We start from the raw sequence: 16,989 nt of genomic DNA, 5'->3' as shown, positions 1-16,989 counted from the left end.
GACAGCACTCTGATTACATCCAAGTATGATCCTAATTGCAAGCTGCATCTTGGGAATTATTTTCAATTCTCCATCTTGAAATTAAATGCAAGGCACATACTGAAAGCACACCAGTGGCATGAAGGCTGAACACCAGTCAGGGAGAATTGTACTGTCCATTTATGATAATTAAATGGCTACTCAGTGCATCATTGCCAATAGTTTACAGAAGTGTCATTACCTGCTCCCCATTCTCTATCAGAAACACACAGGCAATGCTGTTCTGAAATGTACTTATTTTTCAGCTAGAGAATATTTGAAGAATTATTTTCCCAAAAAAAGTATGGAAATAAGAAAGAGTAAGAGGTGGAACCTTCTGCCACACCAGGTTTAATGCAGCTCTATTATATACTGCAATTTCTAATTAAAACAAACAAAAAGGCATTATCACTAAATTCTCATCCCAAACCACTCAATCAACAATATTTACTACGTATTTCAGCAAAACCATAAACATGACACAAGATACCAAGGATACCTGTTTGAGCTGAATGGGGCTATGGGAAGGAGAGTTTGTTGCTGAACCTCAAATTTGATTTCTAGTTTACTGACACACAACTCTCCTGTAGTCCTCTGCTCATAGTACTACTCAGTTTGGAAGTGGCTCATCCTGACAGGATGTCCACTGCAATTCCCAAGAGTCCAGAACCAGAACACATCCTTCTGGAATATGGACTCTAATCCATGTTCAGCTGAAGGAGAAACCTCTGACTGATCCAACCAGCTCAGATCTAGCACATTGTATTAGCTCAGCACACATGTGCTACTACAAGAACTAAACCTGTCGAGGAAGGGTGCAGCTTGAAGCTTTTGAGCCCTGCTGAACACAAATGGGTCCTGAGGAAAACCAGCCTGGCCAAGCAGTGCAGCTCAGTTGGCCAAATCCAGCTGACCTCTGCAGCTCTGCTCCCAGCAGGTCCAAACTGTCTCCAAACAGAGCTGCCACCAACGCAGACGTCACCCTGCAGAGAGCTCTCAGCTACTGCTAGTTAACCAGTAACCTGCCCTTCCCATGTTAAGAACTAATGAATTGGTTAGGAGTAAGCATCTGAGCAAATTTATAACTTCCAAGGTTAATCCTTCTTTTGGGGATTAAACATTTTTATTAAAAAAATATTTTTTTCCCCAATGTAAATCTCAATACCTTGGCTGCAGAACTAGAAAGGTCTTTAAAGAAGTTCACACCCCATCCAGCCAGCTAGAAATCAGTATCTGCTTTAAGAATCGTGTATGGAAATGCTCTTGGGTTTAGCAGATCTTTACTGAAGGTGAACTCCATAAAAACCACAAATCTGAATGCAGTTATCCAGTCTGCAGTCCCTGTTCAACAGTCAGACCAGAATTGTTTTGTTACATTCATTCTACCTTCTGCAATGGTTGAGGAAAAGGCTCCATAGCAATGGACTAACACATCCAGCCTGAAGATCCAATCTTCAGGTTGGAAAGGACCTCAAAAGGTTACGCAGCCCATTCCCTCCATCCTGATGTTATTCCTGACGACATTTGTGTTGCTTGTTGTTGAAGTCCTCCAGAAGCAGACACCTCCATATCCCAAAGCAGGCATGTCCCAGCCACCACAGCTTAACCCAGCTAAACCACTTCTGCACAGCACTACGTCTTGCCCTAAAGGATGCTAAGTATGCCTGGGGATCACCCACTCTGGCTCCTTCCTCCCACCAAATCCCTCTGCAAACATCACCACCCTTGCTCAACTCACTGTTCCTTTCATACAGTGGTGAAGGGGCTGGGACTGTCCTCACTCTGTTAAACTGGAAAGACATTTTCCCAATCTTTGCTGCAAAGGAAGAAGGGATGATGCCAGGAAAAGATCCAGCATGTGACTGCACAATTAACTGGTTAACAACTCACCCCTTGTGCATCACTCAGGTTGCACAAGCCAACTCAGCCCTGAGTTCACTTCACAACCACAATAGCTTGGGCCCCACCATCAACTGCTCTGTACAGTATACCAGTGTGCCAAAAACATTTTAAAATACAATAATTTTGGCACTGCACTTCAGCATTCAACAATAAAGCATGGAAACTAGGCAAATCACTCTGCTCTAACCCCAAAATCTGTAGTCTGTACATTCAACAGCATTTTCAACTGTAAAAAATACAGTTTCCTGCAGCTGAGTCCTTACAAGCCCAAAGATCTTCATGTCTTTCTGATCTGTCATTCTTAAAGACAAGACACTCTTGGGCCACACCACTTAACATGCCAGCATAGCAGTTTCTGGTTTTGTAGTCCTCAAAGAATTACTTCAGGAATTAATTCAGTTCAGGAATTAAGATAATCGGTTACACATGACAGAAAATACACTTTTTAACCACCTTTAATGCAGAATTTTCCCTGATTTTGAGATTATCCCAAAATTCTGACTCCACAACGTAATGTCCCAGGTAGACACCACTTTTTTTAGTGTTTACTTTTGCCTAGTCATCTATAGTGGAAGCTACCAAAATAGTCTGTAGCTGCACGAGTAGCATCAGCACAAGCATTTGACATCTTCATTAGAAAGATACCAGAAATATCTTCCCAGATAGTTTCAAGCTTTAGAGGTTATTTTGGTCTTTGATGTCAAGATCAGGAGAAGAGTACTTCAGCAGAAGCTGGACTGTATGCCTGACAAGCCCCAAGCCCCTACAAACCATCTTTGCCCCAAGCCCTGTAACTCCAAGTTTACCTTGAAACAAAACAGAACTCAGAAATGAAATGGTGGGGAGGGTACCTTAACATTGTGGGGGAAAACTGATGAAATTCATGGCAACATGCTTCTAAATTAAGGCCTTCTGTATTAATTTCAATGAATGTCGACAAAGCCTATTAGGCAGTTTATCACTTTTTTTCTAGTTGAAGATTTCACTTGTATGTTAAACTTTGTGCATGTGGATGGCATTAAGAACATCAACTTCCAGATTTTTGTGGCAAGTTTACTCTCCATCTACAGAAAAGTAGCCTTCCTTGAAGCTCACCTTTTTTTTCATATTGGAAAAACATTTCCTCTATGTTCCTAGCAACTGCTGGACGTTGAAGCTCTAAGAGCTTCAGTTTTTGTGGGTTTGTAAACTTCTGGGGGGTTTAGGTTTTTCTTTAACACTAAAAAATGTGGCTTAAATCCTCTGGACACTGTTCTTACTGCCCTTTCACAAAACCAGCTCCACTAGCAGATTGGGTTTTTTTGGGGAATAGCTGGCTAGATGTTTTGTCCATGCTCAGATGTTTTGTCAAGGCATTGCCCTTGATGAGTATTTACCACACTTCAAGAGAGACAACTAGTGTCTATTCAACAGGCTAAAGTCTTGTCCCATCCTTCTTCCTCTTCATAGGTGCAGATGATTAGCATGACTATTTTTAGCTATTATCAGGCTAGTCTGGAAAGACTACCCTAGAAACTCCTCTTGATGGTTCAAGTGTACCTCAAATTAAGAGTACAACTGCTCAAAGGCAGTGCCAAAACCAGCCCTGACTGCAGAAGGAGCTGAAGCTGAGCACTGTCTGAGGTTCCTTGCTGGCTACAGGAAACCCTGGTTTAAAAAAAGATTATCACACAGTTGCAGCTGTTTGACACATAGCAATATCCACGTGCTTTCATTACACCATGGTGACACCAAGGCAGGAGACAGCAAAGCAAATACCAGGAGACTTCCATTGCAGCAGAAAATACAGGAGCAGAATTCATAGGATTACTGTAAAACGAAAGGGGAAAAAAGGTTTTCCCAATGGGTTTATCAAAAATTAATTTATTTCTATTCCTGAAAACACCCATAGGAAAAATAACATAGCACAGACTATTGGGGAGTCCATGGCTGGCTCCAAACAAACTGCCCTTTGCTGCAGCCTGATCAAACAACAACTATCAAGGCCTCATTAGATCAGGGCACCAAGAAACACCAAAGTATGTCTTAAAAATAAAGACTCTTCATGCCCAAAAGGTCTGTTGTACTGCATCCAAAAGCAAAGTCTCATCTCTGCCTAAGGTTGTGTGAAGTAATTTCAGATATTTTCTCTGAGTTCACTTGGCAGAATCAATCTTAGAAAATTTAACTGCAAATACATTCAGAACTAATTTCTCCCTTCCTAACAGCTAGAGAGCAGCTCTCTGAGATAATTCAGCCATATGACAGGTAGGACCCACAGACTCAGAACAGACAATGCTGCAGAGGGTGAGGGGGGGGAAGGAAACAAAATAAAAACTAACTTACACACACCAATATTAGATGAAGCAGAAAACAGTTCAATAGAGCTGAGGACTGAAGGATACTTCCAACAACACAGACAATGAAATTAAAATATGAGAAACAGACTGCTGATGTGTTAGAGACATCATAAGAACTTCCAGAAAATTGACTTTTTTTTTTCCCTAATGGTGGAAGAGAAAATTAACTCTAGCAGGACTCCCAAGTACCTCAAGGGTATCTCTGATTTGAGTCCCATCAGTGAAATTCAGTCTGTCGCCCACGGCTGTGTAACAATCCCAAGAGACTCCTCAGCCTTCTGGTTCCTTATGATAATCCCTGGAGCGCAGAAGCCAGTGTGAATAATCCGAGAAAAGTCCTACTGGAATACAGAAAGAAGAGAAAGCAGGCCTAATGTTACTCAGAAAGCTCTGGTTCCACCCCAGCTTAGAGATTACATTGATCTAAATGGGCAGATGCTGATTTAATGCAGAGGAATTGAAACACACTACATCAACACACTGCTTAAGCCATTTCCCCCTCATTTAGTTGTCTAGGGAGTTCCCAAGTTCTTCTTAAATTCAAATGGGAAGGAAAGCAGCAGCCAGACAAGTCTAGAAATGTGGCCTAAAGGCAGGACTTGGAGCAAGGCTGCACAAGTGGAAGCTGGTGAAGGAACCAGCACAGCTATAAAGCTACATTCAACAAGAGGCACGTACAAAAAAAACCCAACCACCTGCCCTTCTTTCTGGATGAAATAGGGAAAAACTACAGCTTGCAAGTCAGCTCCAAGATTCCTCATGTCACTCCACAACAAACAGTAATTTAGGTGTTATTTTCAATGCAGTAAGATGGGGAGAGAGTTCAGATGCCATTCCCCTCCCTGAGCACAGAAAAAACTTCCATTTTACCAAACACTGCTGAAACCCATGACCTCCCTGGTAATACATTAAGAAGTACAGGACCAAAGCATGCAATTCTGCTAATGATTTTAAGGAAACAAATCTGTGGTTTTATCCCCCTCCTGCCTGACAGCAGCTCTGCAGTTTTCAAGTGAAATGAGAACAAGCCTCAGGTTCAAAGCAACAAAAGCAGTAACTCATGTCCTCCCACATGTACTCCTTATACATCACAGCTGCTTTACCTCACTGCTCTTCCACCATTCCTTACTCTGAGGAGCCTGCTTCTCCCAGTGAACTTCTGCTGCTGTTGTGAAGGACCCTTACAACTCCACAACCCTCAGCAGCTCCTTACCCAAAACAGACACTACAGCAAACTATCCTCTCCTCCCTGCCCAGCCACCATGCACCCGATCTGCAATTCCTGCTTTTCCACACTGATTCTGGCTGGCTGAGCAGGACAGGGAAGATGCCAAGGCATCTATCCATCAGTCACTGTCTTCTCCTGTCAACCCAAATGATCCTCAGCAGCGACTGCAGCCAGCCTTTTCTTCTCAAGTGGGAAGCATCAAGACACCTGAAAACATGTCCAATAGCCAACGTGGCAAACTGAAAAGCAGGACAGCTTCACGTTCCATGCAGATTGATTTAAATAAAGCTTTTAAGTTGCCTGAGGTAAAAGTTAGCAATACAATTCAGTGCACAGATCAGCTTACTTAGAGGCAAAAAACCATCTCACTAGAGCAGGCTGGGGATACTTGTTATGAAACTGCTATATGGAAGATGCACTCTTAGGACAGAAGAAAGATTTTTACAAGTAGCTTTAATATCACTGTATACTTGACATTGACTACTTAAATAATCAGCATTCACCAAGCCAATGTATCTTCCTACCATGCACTGGAATTAAAAAACTCAGCAAAAAATCTCCAAACCCCTATGTTCAGGGAAGGCACTGTCTTCTCAAAACGCTTTTGGTGCAGCTTACAAAACTTCAGAGAAGCATCACCTGATTTCACTGCCACAACCAAAACGTCTCCTTTTTAATAAAGATCAAACTGCATGGGAACACACACGTCAGATCAAGAACTGATGGCTACAAGAATCATCCCTGCTGTCAAGAATAAATAAATAAACACAGCTGTAACTTTACTTACACTAACCTGCACTTCTAGGTCACTAGAACACTGTTTTGCAAGTAACCTCAAAGCAAGTGCAGCGACAGCATTCACAGCAAGTTGTGTTCTGCAGCAACAAAAAATAAACGTGAGACTCTCAGCCCAGACCAAAACCAGGGTTCTACTTGTGACAGTGACACCAGCTCCACAAGGGCATTCAGGGATTCCTGTGTTCTAGGAAATGGGGCATTATTTATTAGTGCTATGGGTCAATGAGTTACCAAGGGCTATCACTAGAAGAAGCAGTCGCACCCTGTCCTCAGGATTAGTGCCTCATTCCTGTGGCACACAACCTCACCCCTTCTGTCACCACACGCATGGCAACGTGATGAATGGGATCAGGAAACCAACTCAGGTAAAAAGCAAAACAAAAGCAGTTTTAACCTGGTGTAGTTCCTCAGTCTAGTTCACTGAAGACCTGGCCATAAACTTGCACCACCCAATCAGGACTGAGCAGAGCAGGGCAGAAGCAAGAGTGGGACATGTCTGTTGGGAGCAGTTCAAGCTTAAAGCTCATCCTTTGTCTATATAGTCAAGCACTAAGCAAGAAGGGTCAAGTTCTCTGATTATCACCACCCTCTTCCTTCTAGCATACATTCACAGACCCTCCAGCAGAAAAACAGGCTCACCACCCACTAAACTGCACCTGCATCCAAATCCTTGCTGCTACAGATGTGTCTGTCCACTCTTTCAAGGCACTGCACCACCCCGAACCAGGGAACAAACTCAAACGCCACACCCAGCAGAGCACAGGTCACAGCTGGTTTGAAGCCCTGCATGTGCTGGTTTCCACCAGCTGAGCTCTGCTCATTTGGGTGGCTCCTCTACCCAGCCAGCTTTCACGAAGTCAGTGACAACAATCACCTTTGAAACTTCTACCCCTCTGCAGAAACCTGCTAAAATTCGTTAGAACCATTTGAGAAAGAGCAGAAAAAAAGTGGTAAGCAGTACATTCCCACAGACCTTGCTTCCTTAGGAATCATAAATATCAGTTATGACAGCACATCCAGCCAACCTGTGACTCCAGCACAAGTCATCCCTGGGTGGCAGGAGGATGCTCAATAATCCAAATCCCTGTGACAGGAGGAAGGGAGCAAGTCAACAGCTGCTGGGCTACCACTGCCTGGCTGACCCAGATACCAGCTGCGGTGCCTGTGGGTGCTGGGAACCTGCCCAAAGACCCAAGGGCTATGGAGTGTGTCCTGGGGCTCGCAGCAAGATGAATTTCCTTCATCAGAAAGCTCACAGGGGAACTGCTTAAACAATTTTTTTATTTTAATTCTTTTTACTTCACAGGTCGCCACAAAAAGCTTGTTGATCAGCAGTTAGTAGCAAACATCATCAGTCTTAGTTCCCTTTTTAGACCGTCAGCCTTACACTTAAAGAATAACAAGAAGTGTTGTTCTTACTAAATACTGGCAGCAATTTGAGTTATCAAATGCTGGAAATACCTTGTATGGAGGGGAAAAAAAAAGAAAAAAGATAAATAAAATAAGAGACACTTCCCCTTTATGTTCCCCCAAAGAAAACACTGTACTGAGAGGGGTCTCCTGAAAGGCCAATGCAGTATTTGATCTCCCCACTACTCCTCCCCTGTTTAAAATTTAAGAGTAAACAATGCATGAAAGTAGCATTAATCATTGCAGAACACAAAAAAGCTGGAGGGAATACTTTCCAAGACTGACTGGTCTTGTTCAGATATCAAGACAAATCAAGGAAGATGCAGATCAACTGGAGCGAGGTCAGCAGAGGCCCCCAGGGTGCTTGGGGCTGGAGCACTTGCACCCAGGACTGGAGGAACAAGATGGGGCTTGGTCAGCCTGGGGCAGCTTCAGGGCACCCATAGCAGACACATGCCTGCAGGGAGGGGATTGAGAAGATGGAGGCAGGCTCTTGGCAATGGCATGTGGCAGGAGGATGAGAGACAACTAGCTGAGTTAAAATACGAGAGGTCCAGGCTGGATGTAAAGATGTTATTTTCTACCGTGAGGACGGTCAAGGAGTAGCCCAGGAGGCCTCAAAAAGCTGAGCTGCTTCTGTCCTTGGAGGTTCTCAAGACCTGAGTGGAACAAGCCCTGAGCATCCTGGTCTGATTGCCCCTACTTTGAGCAAGAGGTTGGACAGGGACCTCCTGAGGTCACCTCCAGCCCAAGTTACCATGTGATCCTACCCACTGCAGGCAGGCACCACAAGACTCTCTGTTAACACTGAAGTTACACTCATTCACTTGTTCCTCCATCTACTCTCAAGACAATTAAATAACTGACACTGCCTGTCTTGCTGAGATTCTCTGGGTTTCAAACATTATTCTAGTTTGTGCCTTTTCAGCACTGACCAACATCAACTGCTGACCATCCTGGTCAGGAATCAGCCCCAGAACATGCTCACACCCCAAGACTGCAGCACTGAGCTACCTCTGCTCCACCCTCCCCCACTAACAGCCAAGAGACCCTGCAAGGGGCAGGTCAGAGGGGCTGGCAGGCAGCAAAGGAGCAACCGTGAAGACACGGCAGATGCAGAAGTTAATGGAGCCACCGATGAGTCTTTTTGAAAAGAGAGCCACAATTTAAATTATTAAAGCAGCCAAACCTTTAATGAAGTTGGTTACAGCCTCGCTGTAAGACTACAGGAAGTTACCTACTGGTTTGTCAGCACTAGGATTTCTAAGTGGTATTCAAGCCCTGTAATTCAAACACTTTTTATTCTATGTTTACAGAGCACTAAAAGCCACAATTTGCCAGGGTAATGGCACATTTAACTAGTAACTGAGTTCACAGCTTTGTGAGATGCAATGGAGACACTCATATCTCAGCCAAACTGCCCGACTCCTGAATCCAAACAAACTATGTTTTGAACATGAACATCTAAAATTTGCAATGAAGATCATTGACTTGAAGTGAACAAACATGGACTAAAGCTTGACAAGGTCTTATAAAAAGGACGTGCTCAGAAGTTCCTGTGGTATGATGTTAGAAATCCTGTCCCTAGCATTATTTTGCTTAAAATTTATTCCAGTACCTAGCAGGATACATGAACTGTTTATGGTAGGATGGCTGCCCCACGAGATTAATTTGATTTCTGGGGAGTAATTCTGGATTCCCAAAGCAGCACCAATGATACTGAACACAAATCTTTAGCCAGATGAGACAAACATGATCACCTGAACAGGGAGCTGTGGACCACGCCTCTCTTGCCAGAGACCTCTTTCAAAGAACCTTCTGAAAAGTCTACTCACCTGACCAGGTGTAATGCAAATCTTTAAGATGCCACTCAAACAATGACCAGGTGGAAGTATCTAGGAAACTAGATGGGACAAAAGACACTCCAGTACTCTTGAAAGGTGACCTTGAAAAGAATAACAAGACTAAGAAAGCAAAAAACCCCAACACCTTCCTACACCCTATGAATAGGAGTCAACAACAGACTCTCCTGCAACTTTTGAAAGACTCAGCACATGGTCTGACCTTCCTTGTTCTTTCTGGAAGACTGCTGCAGGAGTCTCAGGTTCTCAAGTTCTTCCACTTTGATAGAAGAGGAAATCTTTTAAGGACAGCATTTTAAAACATTTGATTAGTTTACCTGTACACAGAAAGTGAGAGCCTGGTAGTGGAGGAGTTAAGGCAGCCCAGCTAAAAAGTCCTTTCCTCACTGCTCATTTTCTCAGTGTCTCAATTCTTGCAGAGTCATTATTTCACTAGTTATTCAACCATTACATGGTCACCTGAGAAACACAGCTCTCTTCTGGCTAAACTTCAAATACACAGAGAAAGATTTCTCACAAAAACTTGTCTGTCCTTCCTTACTTTTAAGAAGATGAAGACTAGCAGAGATTAATTGCTCCACATCTTCATTTGCCATGTTTTGATAAGCTCCCCTTTCATATAATTCAACTTTTGTCTATTTATTTCTTCAGATTACACTTGGATTGTGCTTGTGATGATAGAGAAAGAAGGAGGAAGCCTTCCTCCTTCAGGCAAAGGACTAACAGAACTGGCTCTGAGAGTTTGAGGCTCTGTTCCCAGTTCTCTTTATGAGCTTGGGCTGCAGCAATCTGCAGCTCAATTTCTGCCCTATGCAAATCAAACAACTTAAATACACACTCTGTGGGTGTCACAAGCATTTCACAGCTTTTAAGGAAACCGTCCCCAACCTCACCTTCTGCACTGAGGAACAAACCCAAATGTTCTTGAAAGGGAGAAGGTGAAGATTACAAAGACTACAAAGTGCCTGAATGGTTGGGGAGGGGGGAGTATTGGATTCTGTTTTGTTTTTTTTAAGGAGGAGATATGGTTGACAAAGACAGGAGTCATTACCTGCCACACATGAGTGCCCAGAAGCTTCAGACCAGTTGTATGAGGCACAGTGAAAACAAAGCAGCCAGGAAAAAGTGACAAAGGCCCAGGATGAGGGTTGGAGAAACAAAGCTAGGAGAGCTAGGTGATGACTGCACACAGGAAGGCAAGGAGGATCTCAACAGCTTGGTGCAGCAGAAGACAGAACACTAGGAAAGAGCCTGGTGGTGCAGGAAGGTGGCTGGGGCAGGACAAGCACAACTTCAGCAGTGCCACCTGGTAAGGACACAAGGCAGCAGAAGACTCAAAGTCATGGGGAAGGAAGGGGGAGCAAGAGGTTACAACATGATTAAAACATAGTAAAATATAAAAGCAAGTCTTTTACTGGTAGAGGAGAGCTAATAATGAGGCACTTAAGAGCTTTTTTCCACAATATAATGGGAAAGAAAGGATGAGGAAGTTTCTAAACCAGCAAAGGTTAGCAGCCTGAAGGAGAAAAAGGCTCATGAACTTGCTATTAGAGAAAAGGATCACCTTCTTCTTTCCTCTTTTTTGCAAAAACAAACTTGAGAAAGGACCTGGACTATCAGAAGGAGGCAGACAGAGATACAAGACAAAATGAAGAGGGAGAGGAGGATCTGGAGAATCAGGAAGGGGAGCCAGCTGAAGTGTTTCAGAACCTTAGACAGAAAGTGTTTAGGAAATACAAAAGCTTCCTTGAATTCACCCCTTAGAAATCCTTCCCAAGGCCTGAACTCTTCAGGAAGAGTGTGCACACCCCCTTGGCATGCCTACACCTTTTCCATAAGGTGCTCTGGGAAGGCTGGGGGAAGCAACATGTCACAGGCAACAAGGTATTTTGCATTTTACAGGTACTGGAAAACCATTTGTGTCTCACTCTGCTCCTGTCCACCAACCACAGGAGGTAGAGAGCTTCACACCCAAACGGTAAGCTCCCCCAGAAGCCTGCCCAAGCTCTGCCCGTATCACCGCGTGGCATCTCACTCCCTCACTCCAGGGAGCCGGGAATGTCTCCACTCAGTGCAGCGTTTCACAGCAGCACAGCTCAGGCAGCCTCTCTTCTCTACCCATCCCTCAGGTGCCAGTCCCCAGACTCGACGGCCCACCTCAGTCGCGAGAGGACTCGCAGCAGGCCGAGGGCAGAGACACGAGTCCTGCTGCTCCCCTTCTCCCAGAGCTCCCCACAGGGCCGGCAGGGCCGGTTTTGCCTCCAGCGCGGGGGTCACGCCTCGCCGTGGCTGCGGGTTATCCTGGCAGGGGCTGGAGGATCCCAGCGGGGAGCTCTCCCTGCCCTCCCCACGCCTCCGAGGCACCGGCTTGACCTTGCTGAGGAGCCCTGGCCGCCCCGGGGGCCGCCCTCAGCTCAGCGGCAGCCCGGCCTCGCCCGGCCCGCCTCGGCCCCCGCTCCCCGCCAGCGCCGCGGGGCCCGGGAACGCGGCGGCCGGGTCCCCCCAAAACCCCTCTCTCCTCAGGGCTCACATCCCCCTGACCGCCCGCGGCTCCTCGCTGCCTCCCCACGCCCGAGGGGACGCGGTTTCCCCCCGCAGGGTTGCGGCCTCACCTCAGGACAGGCGGCGACCCCCCCCCCCCTGCTCCCTCCGCCGCTTCCCGGCCGGCTCTCACCGGAGATACTGCGCACACAGCAGGCTCATCCTCCGCCGCTCGCCGCCCCGTCCCGCCGCGGCTCTCACAGCCCGGGCCGGCCCGCCCACCCCGCGCCGCCGCCGCTGCCGCCGCCGCTGCCGCCTCCGGCCGCCGCCGCCATCTTCCCGTGCAGGGCCTGCCGCGGGGGAGGGGCGGCGGGCGGGCAGGAAGGAAGGCCGGCCCGCCGGTGTCCCCGCTCTACGCTCCGGCCGGGCACAGACGGCCCGCGCCCTGCCGGTCCCAGCAGCGCCCCTCCCGGCCCCCTCGGCCCCCTCCGCCGCCCCGGCCGGCCTCGCCGCCGCCGCCCCGCTCCGCGCCCACCCTCCCGCCGCCCCGCTCAGCCTCCCCGGCCCTCCCGCCGCGCCTCCCGGGCTTCCGGACCGAACCCACTTCCGGCGGTGTCACCGGCAAACCCTTCCCCCCCGCCCCACCGCCGCCGCCGCGCCGCCGCTTGGCCCTCCCGCTGCCATGGCAACCGAGGGGGCAGCGGGACGTCGCCATGGCAACCGCGGCGCCGGCCGCCCGGGGCCCGCGGCCTCCCCGCACGGCCCGGCCCGGCCCGGGGCCCTCCCGCGTTCCCCCCGCGGGGCCCGGCGCGGGTCAGACCCTCCTCCCGGGTCCCGGCTGCCGCCCGAGGATGAACAGGCGAGGGGCGGGCCCGGCAGCGGGGCCTGCGGGGCCTGCGGGGCCTGCGGGGCCTGCGGGGCCTGCGGGGCCTGCGGGGCCTGCGGGGCCGGGGCACCGCCGCCTCCTCACCTCCCGCCGGCACGTGGAGGCCATGCGGCCCTGCCTCCTCTGCTGGCCCGGTGGCTCGTTGTGCGCTCCAGCTTGCCTCGCTGGGCCATTCAGTGCCCACCCGAGTAAGTGGGGGCAGCCTGAGGACACGAGGCCCGTGGTAACTGGGGGTCCCCAGGGGGCTGGGCTGATGCAAACCGTGTCACCCCAGCACACGAGTGACCCCCGAGGATGAAGTGAAAAGTCACATTTCGGGGAGGGGAAAAAAAACACCAAAACAAACAACCTTGGCTTTTTTTTTTTTTTTCCTTTTTTTTCTGTTTTTCTTTAAATGAGGAATGATTCCCCGGGGCCCCACGCGTTGGGGCAGAAGCCTCAGGAGGCTGCAGCGCTGGGTTTCCTGGCTTGGGTGCAATCAGGGCTGGGGCAGAGGGCCAGGCCACCCAACCTGGCAGCCCTGCCAGCAGCTCAGCCTCCCCGGCCCTGAGGGCTCTCGGCTGCACAGCAGGAGCCAGCTGGTTCCCTGCTGGGCAGGCTGGGGCTGTTCCTTGCCTGCCCAGGGCATGTCCTGGGCTAAAACAGGCAGGTTGAGCCTGCAGAGCTGCCACGGGGACTCTGTGGGGCTGTATCTCCCGTAGCGATGCACAAGGGCAGGGTTGTTGAAGCTGCAGCTCTCAGGACAAGTTATCCAGGGCTCTCCTCAACCCTTCCTGTTGTGTGGTGTGGACCCTTGTCCCTCTGAGTCACACTCTGGGCAGCCTGCACCTCGGAGGAGACCCACCAGGCAGCCTGGATACCTCCCACTTGCCTCTACTCTCCACGTGCTTTTCCATCCTTTCCTTCTCCTGAGGGAGGAGCTGAATCATCTCGTTGTTGAACACAGAAGCACCTGAAGTTGGTGCCACTTCCCTCTCCACCAGCCCCTCTCTTTCACCCCCTGTTTGCAGCCAGATCCTTTGCCACTCTCCCACCTGCAGCATCCCTGTGCAGCACAGTGGTGCTGACTTGGGATTTTCCTGCCCGTTTCCTCCACCTCTCTTCCCCCAGGGGCTGTTGCAGGGGTTCTCCTTCCCTTCTTTAGCCTTGGCCGAACAAACTCTCACTTTTCCACCTTTTTCCACTGTTTTTTGCTGGAGGGAATCCCTGGCTAGAGGCTTCCTCCCAGGCAGGACAATGCCACATGGCTTGACTGTAAGGCAGCCACCCAGGAGCACTCTGGTACCTTCATGCCCCCCCTGGCAGCAATGGAATGACTTAAATGCTTAAAATAAAATCAACCTTAACCTGCACTGTTGTTGCTTAAAATGAAAGGTGATTTATTTATTTTTTTTTAGCACTGTGCTGGACCTCAGACCAAGCCACTGGAGCACAGGCCCTTGTCCTCTGCAACTGTGAGTGCCCTTCTGAGCTCAGCAGGTTGGACCTGTGCAGAGAGGAGCTTCCAGGGCTGCCTCACCCTGACCCCTGCGGTGGCACGCGGGGAGGAGAGAGGAAATCTGAAGGCAGAAGCTCAGTTTGGGGGGCATTTTAGCCAGGAAATAGGGTGGCACCTTCTAGCTTTCTTGCAGTATCTCTTTGGGTGGCAAACACAGATCTCACCCAGGAGGCCACAAGCCTTGAGGCCCCTGCTGCACCAGGCAGAAGCGAGGAGCACGCAGGGTTGAATCAGTGGCCCTGGTGTTTTGGTCCTCTCTGGTTCCAGCCCACTGCCCCAAAAACATCTGAGAGGTTGGAAGGGGGCAGAACTCAGTCCAGGGCAGTGGGAAACTCTGGGCATTTGCAAACGAACCTGATGTGGTTGTTGCCAGCATGATTTAGGCCATTTCTTGCCAATAAAAATGCCTGAGCAGAGCTCTTCCTGGGGATATTCCTCCCCTGCATGAGGGAAGCTGTGGCCCATCAGGGCAGCCTGCCCAGCCACAAAGCCTCCCTTTGCCTTTTCTCACTCCTCTTGAGTATCTTCCAGCCACAGAAGCAAAGGATGTCAGGGCCTTTGCAGGTTTTTCAGGGTTTTTCCTCTGAATTGTGAAGCCTTTTGCTTTTCTTGGGGGTTTTTGTGCTGTTGGAAAGGTGTCCTGTAGGACAGCATGTCCATGACTTTACCTCCCTGCCCACTCCTGTATTTCAGAGAGCTCTTCTGCATCCCCACACCTCCAGACCTGGCCTCAGTTTCCCCCACACATGGCATTTTTGAGGGCTTGGCATTCCTGCTGATTGCTCTGCTCTGTCTCTTGGGAAGTTCTGCTCCAAACATTTTGGTGCAGAGGGGGCTAATTTCCTTCCATTTACAGGGGAACCTCAAATCAATCTTCGCTGAGTTTCTGTTTCAAGGGAGTTCTGATAAAAGTCTTATCTTCAGAGAAGCAGATTTCTCATGGAGGTCAGTGCATCTTATCATTTTTGTCATTAATGGGTCAATAACTGTGGCCTACCATTTCATTAATTACACAGCATGGGGAGGGATTTGTTTGCTGGGGGAGGACAGTGGACAGAGACTTTGTGAACCCAGGGAATGACAGAGCACCCCTGTCAAAAGGTCGAGGAGCAAAGCTGCTCTGCTCCCCAGAGGGAAAGTCCTGTAATCCTGGCTGTGGATCTGTTTGACATCCTTCAGCAGCCTCCCTTGCCACAGGAGCTCAGCATTTCACAGCCCTTGGACCTGTTCATCCTCAAAATGCTGATCAAGGTTGATCTAAGAGGAGAGCCAGTGACCATCGAAGCTCAACAGTCAGAGGAGCAGAAGATGTTTCCTTAGGGTCAAAACAAGAATGGAGAGGTGGGCCAAGTCAGAGCCTGAGCCCATCCTTCTTCATTAACACTAACATTTTTAATGACCCAGGAGCATGCTGTGAGCATTGCAGAGGCCAAGATCTCCCTTTGGTAAACTTTCTCCCTGCTTCCAAGCACAGACATGGACTCTGTCTCAGTGCCAACCCTTAGGTCTTTGAGACATCACATTTTCCTGCTGCTCTGGCTGAACTCCTAGGAAAGATCAGAGTCCAGCTAAACAACTGAATGACAAACCCCCAGATCCTCTGCAGCTTCAGGGATTACTTCAGTCTAAATATTGTGAATATGGAAAATTAGAACTCAAAGGCAATTGAAGAACTCAAGGGAAATAACAACTTATGAAGATACCTAAAAAATCTTAATTTTGCCCCGTATTCATCCCTCTCAGCGATTATGCTGCTGTGATTATTTGTTGTCATCCTAGGTTATACTCCTTAGGTTTTTAATTGTTAGTGATGAAAGCATCACCTTACTCTACTTATAACCTCATTTCTCCAAGTATAGCCTGTATGCAAAACTGCAGGAATTTTGTCTGTGTACAGGTTTGTCAGCTCTTCATTATTCCCTCTCAAATATCATTCAGGACAAAGCAAAAATGGCAAAACAGGCTCCATCCCTTAGAGAAATCCCTTTTGATCCTTCCAATTTACAAGGCAGCGAAGGGATTGAATCCTCATTCCCCCAGAGCAAGCCCTGCACGTTCTGGGAAGAAGTGCCCTTTTCTACCAACTAAAAGCCAAATCCCTCTAGGAAAGAGAAAGCAGTTGTTGCAGGGGAGCCATCCCAAGTGCCTCTGCCTCCCGTGCCCATCCCACATAACCTGGCTTGGATCCCAGCTGCCCGGATCGACCCACCCTGCACGGCTGAGCTGTCACCTCAGGCAGAATTAGAGACATTGAAGTGCCCATGGAGCTGATTGCATCTGTGGCCAGTGCTCTGCTGCTGGGTACAGGCAAGAGAGAAGTCTGTTACCACGCTGCTCTTCCCAAGGAGGTATCTTGGAAAGCCAGGCTGGTGTCCTGGGAATGCTGCTCAGCGCTTGGGATGGGTTTGCAGAGGCCACCGTGCCCAGTGTTTGGTCCCAAACCTTGACACACCTCCAGGAGATCACAGGAGCTTTGTCCCACGGTGCCCTTCAGCAGCCTCTCCCAGGGTGTGATGAACCCTGGCTCCAAGGGAAAAGCTCTTCTTGAGCTGGAAGAGGCCACCACT

The 16,989-nt window shown here is 48.7% G+C and overlaps 1 protein-coding gene across 5 annotated transcripts in view; it reads right to left on the bottom strand.

The window, feature by feature from the left end:
- SMG7 (SMG7 nonsense mediated mRNA decay factor) overlaps positions 1-12,337 on the bottom strand; it is a 54,400-nt gene extending 42,063 nt beyond the window's left edge. For 4 of the 5 annotated variants that reach the window (XM_051624950.1, XM_051624953.1, XM_051624954.1 and 1 more), the window contains exons 1-2: positions 12,232-12,318; positions 4,449-4,600 (exon numbers count right to left, since the gene is read on the bottom strand). In XM_051624950.1, the coding sequence (XP_051480910.1) occupies positions 4,449-4,477 (29 nt within the window). In that variant the 5' untranslated portion in view covers positions 4,478-4,600; positions 12,232-12,318. Of the gene's footprint in view, positions 1-4,448; positions 4,601-12,231 lie in introns of all 5 variants that reach the window. The other variant, XM_051624951.1, reaches the window with a different exon arrangement.
- Positions 12,338-16,989: the final 4,652 nt, after the last annotated feature.

Source organism: Apus apus, chromosome 7 (genome assembly GCF_020740795.1).
Source record: "Apus apus isolate bApuApu2 chromosome 7, bApuApu2.pri.cur, whole genome shotgun sequence".
In the NCBI taxonomy this organism is placed as follows: domain Eukaryota; kingdom Metazoa; phylum Chordata; class Aves; order Apodiformes; family Apodidae; genus Apus; species Apus apus.
Note: the sequence above shows the minus strand (reverse complement) of the source record. Positions and strands in the feature narration are given on the sequence as shown.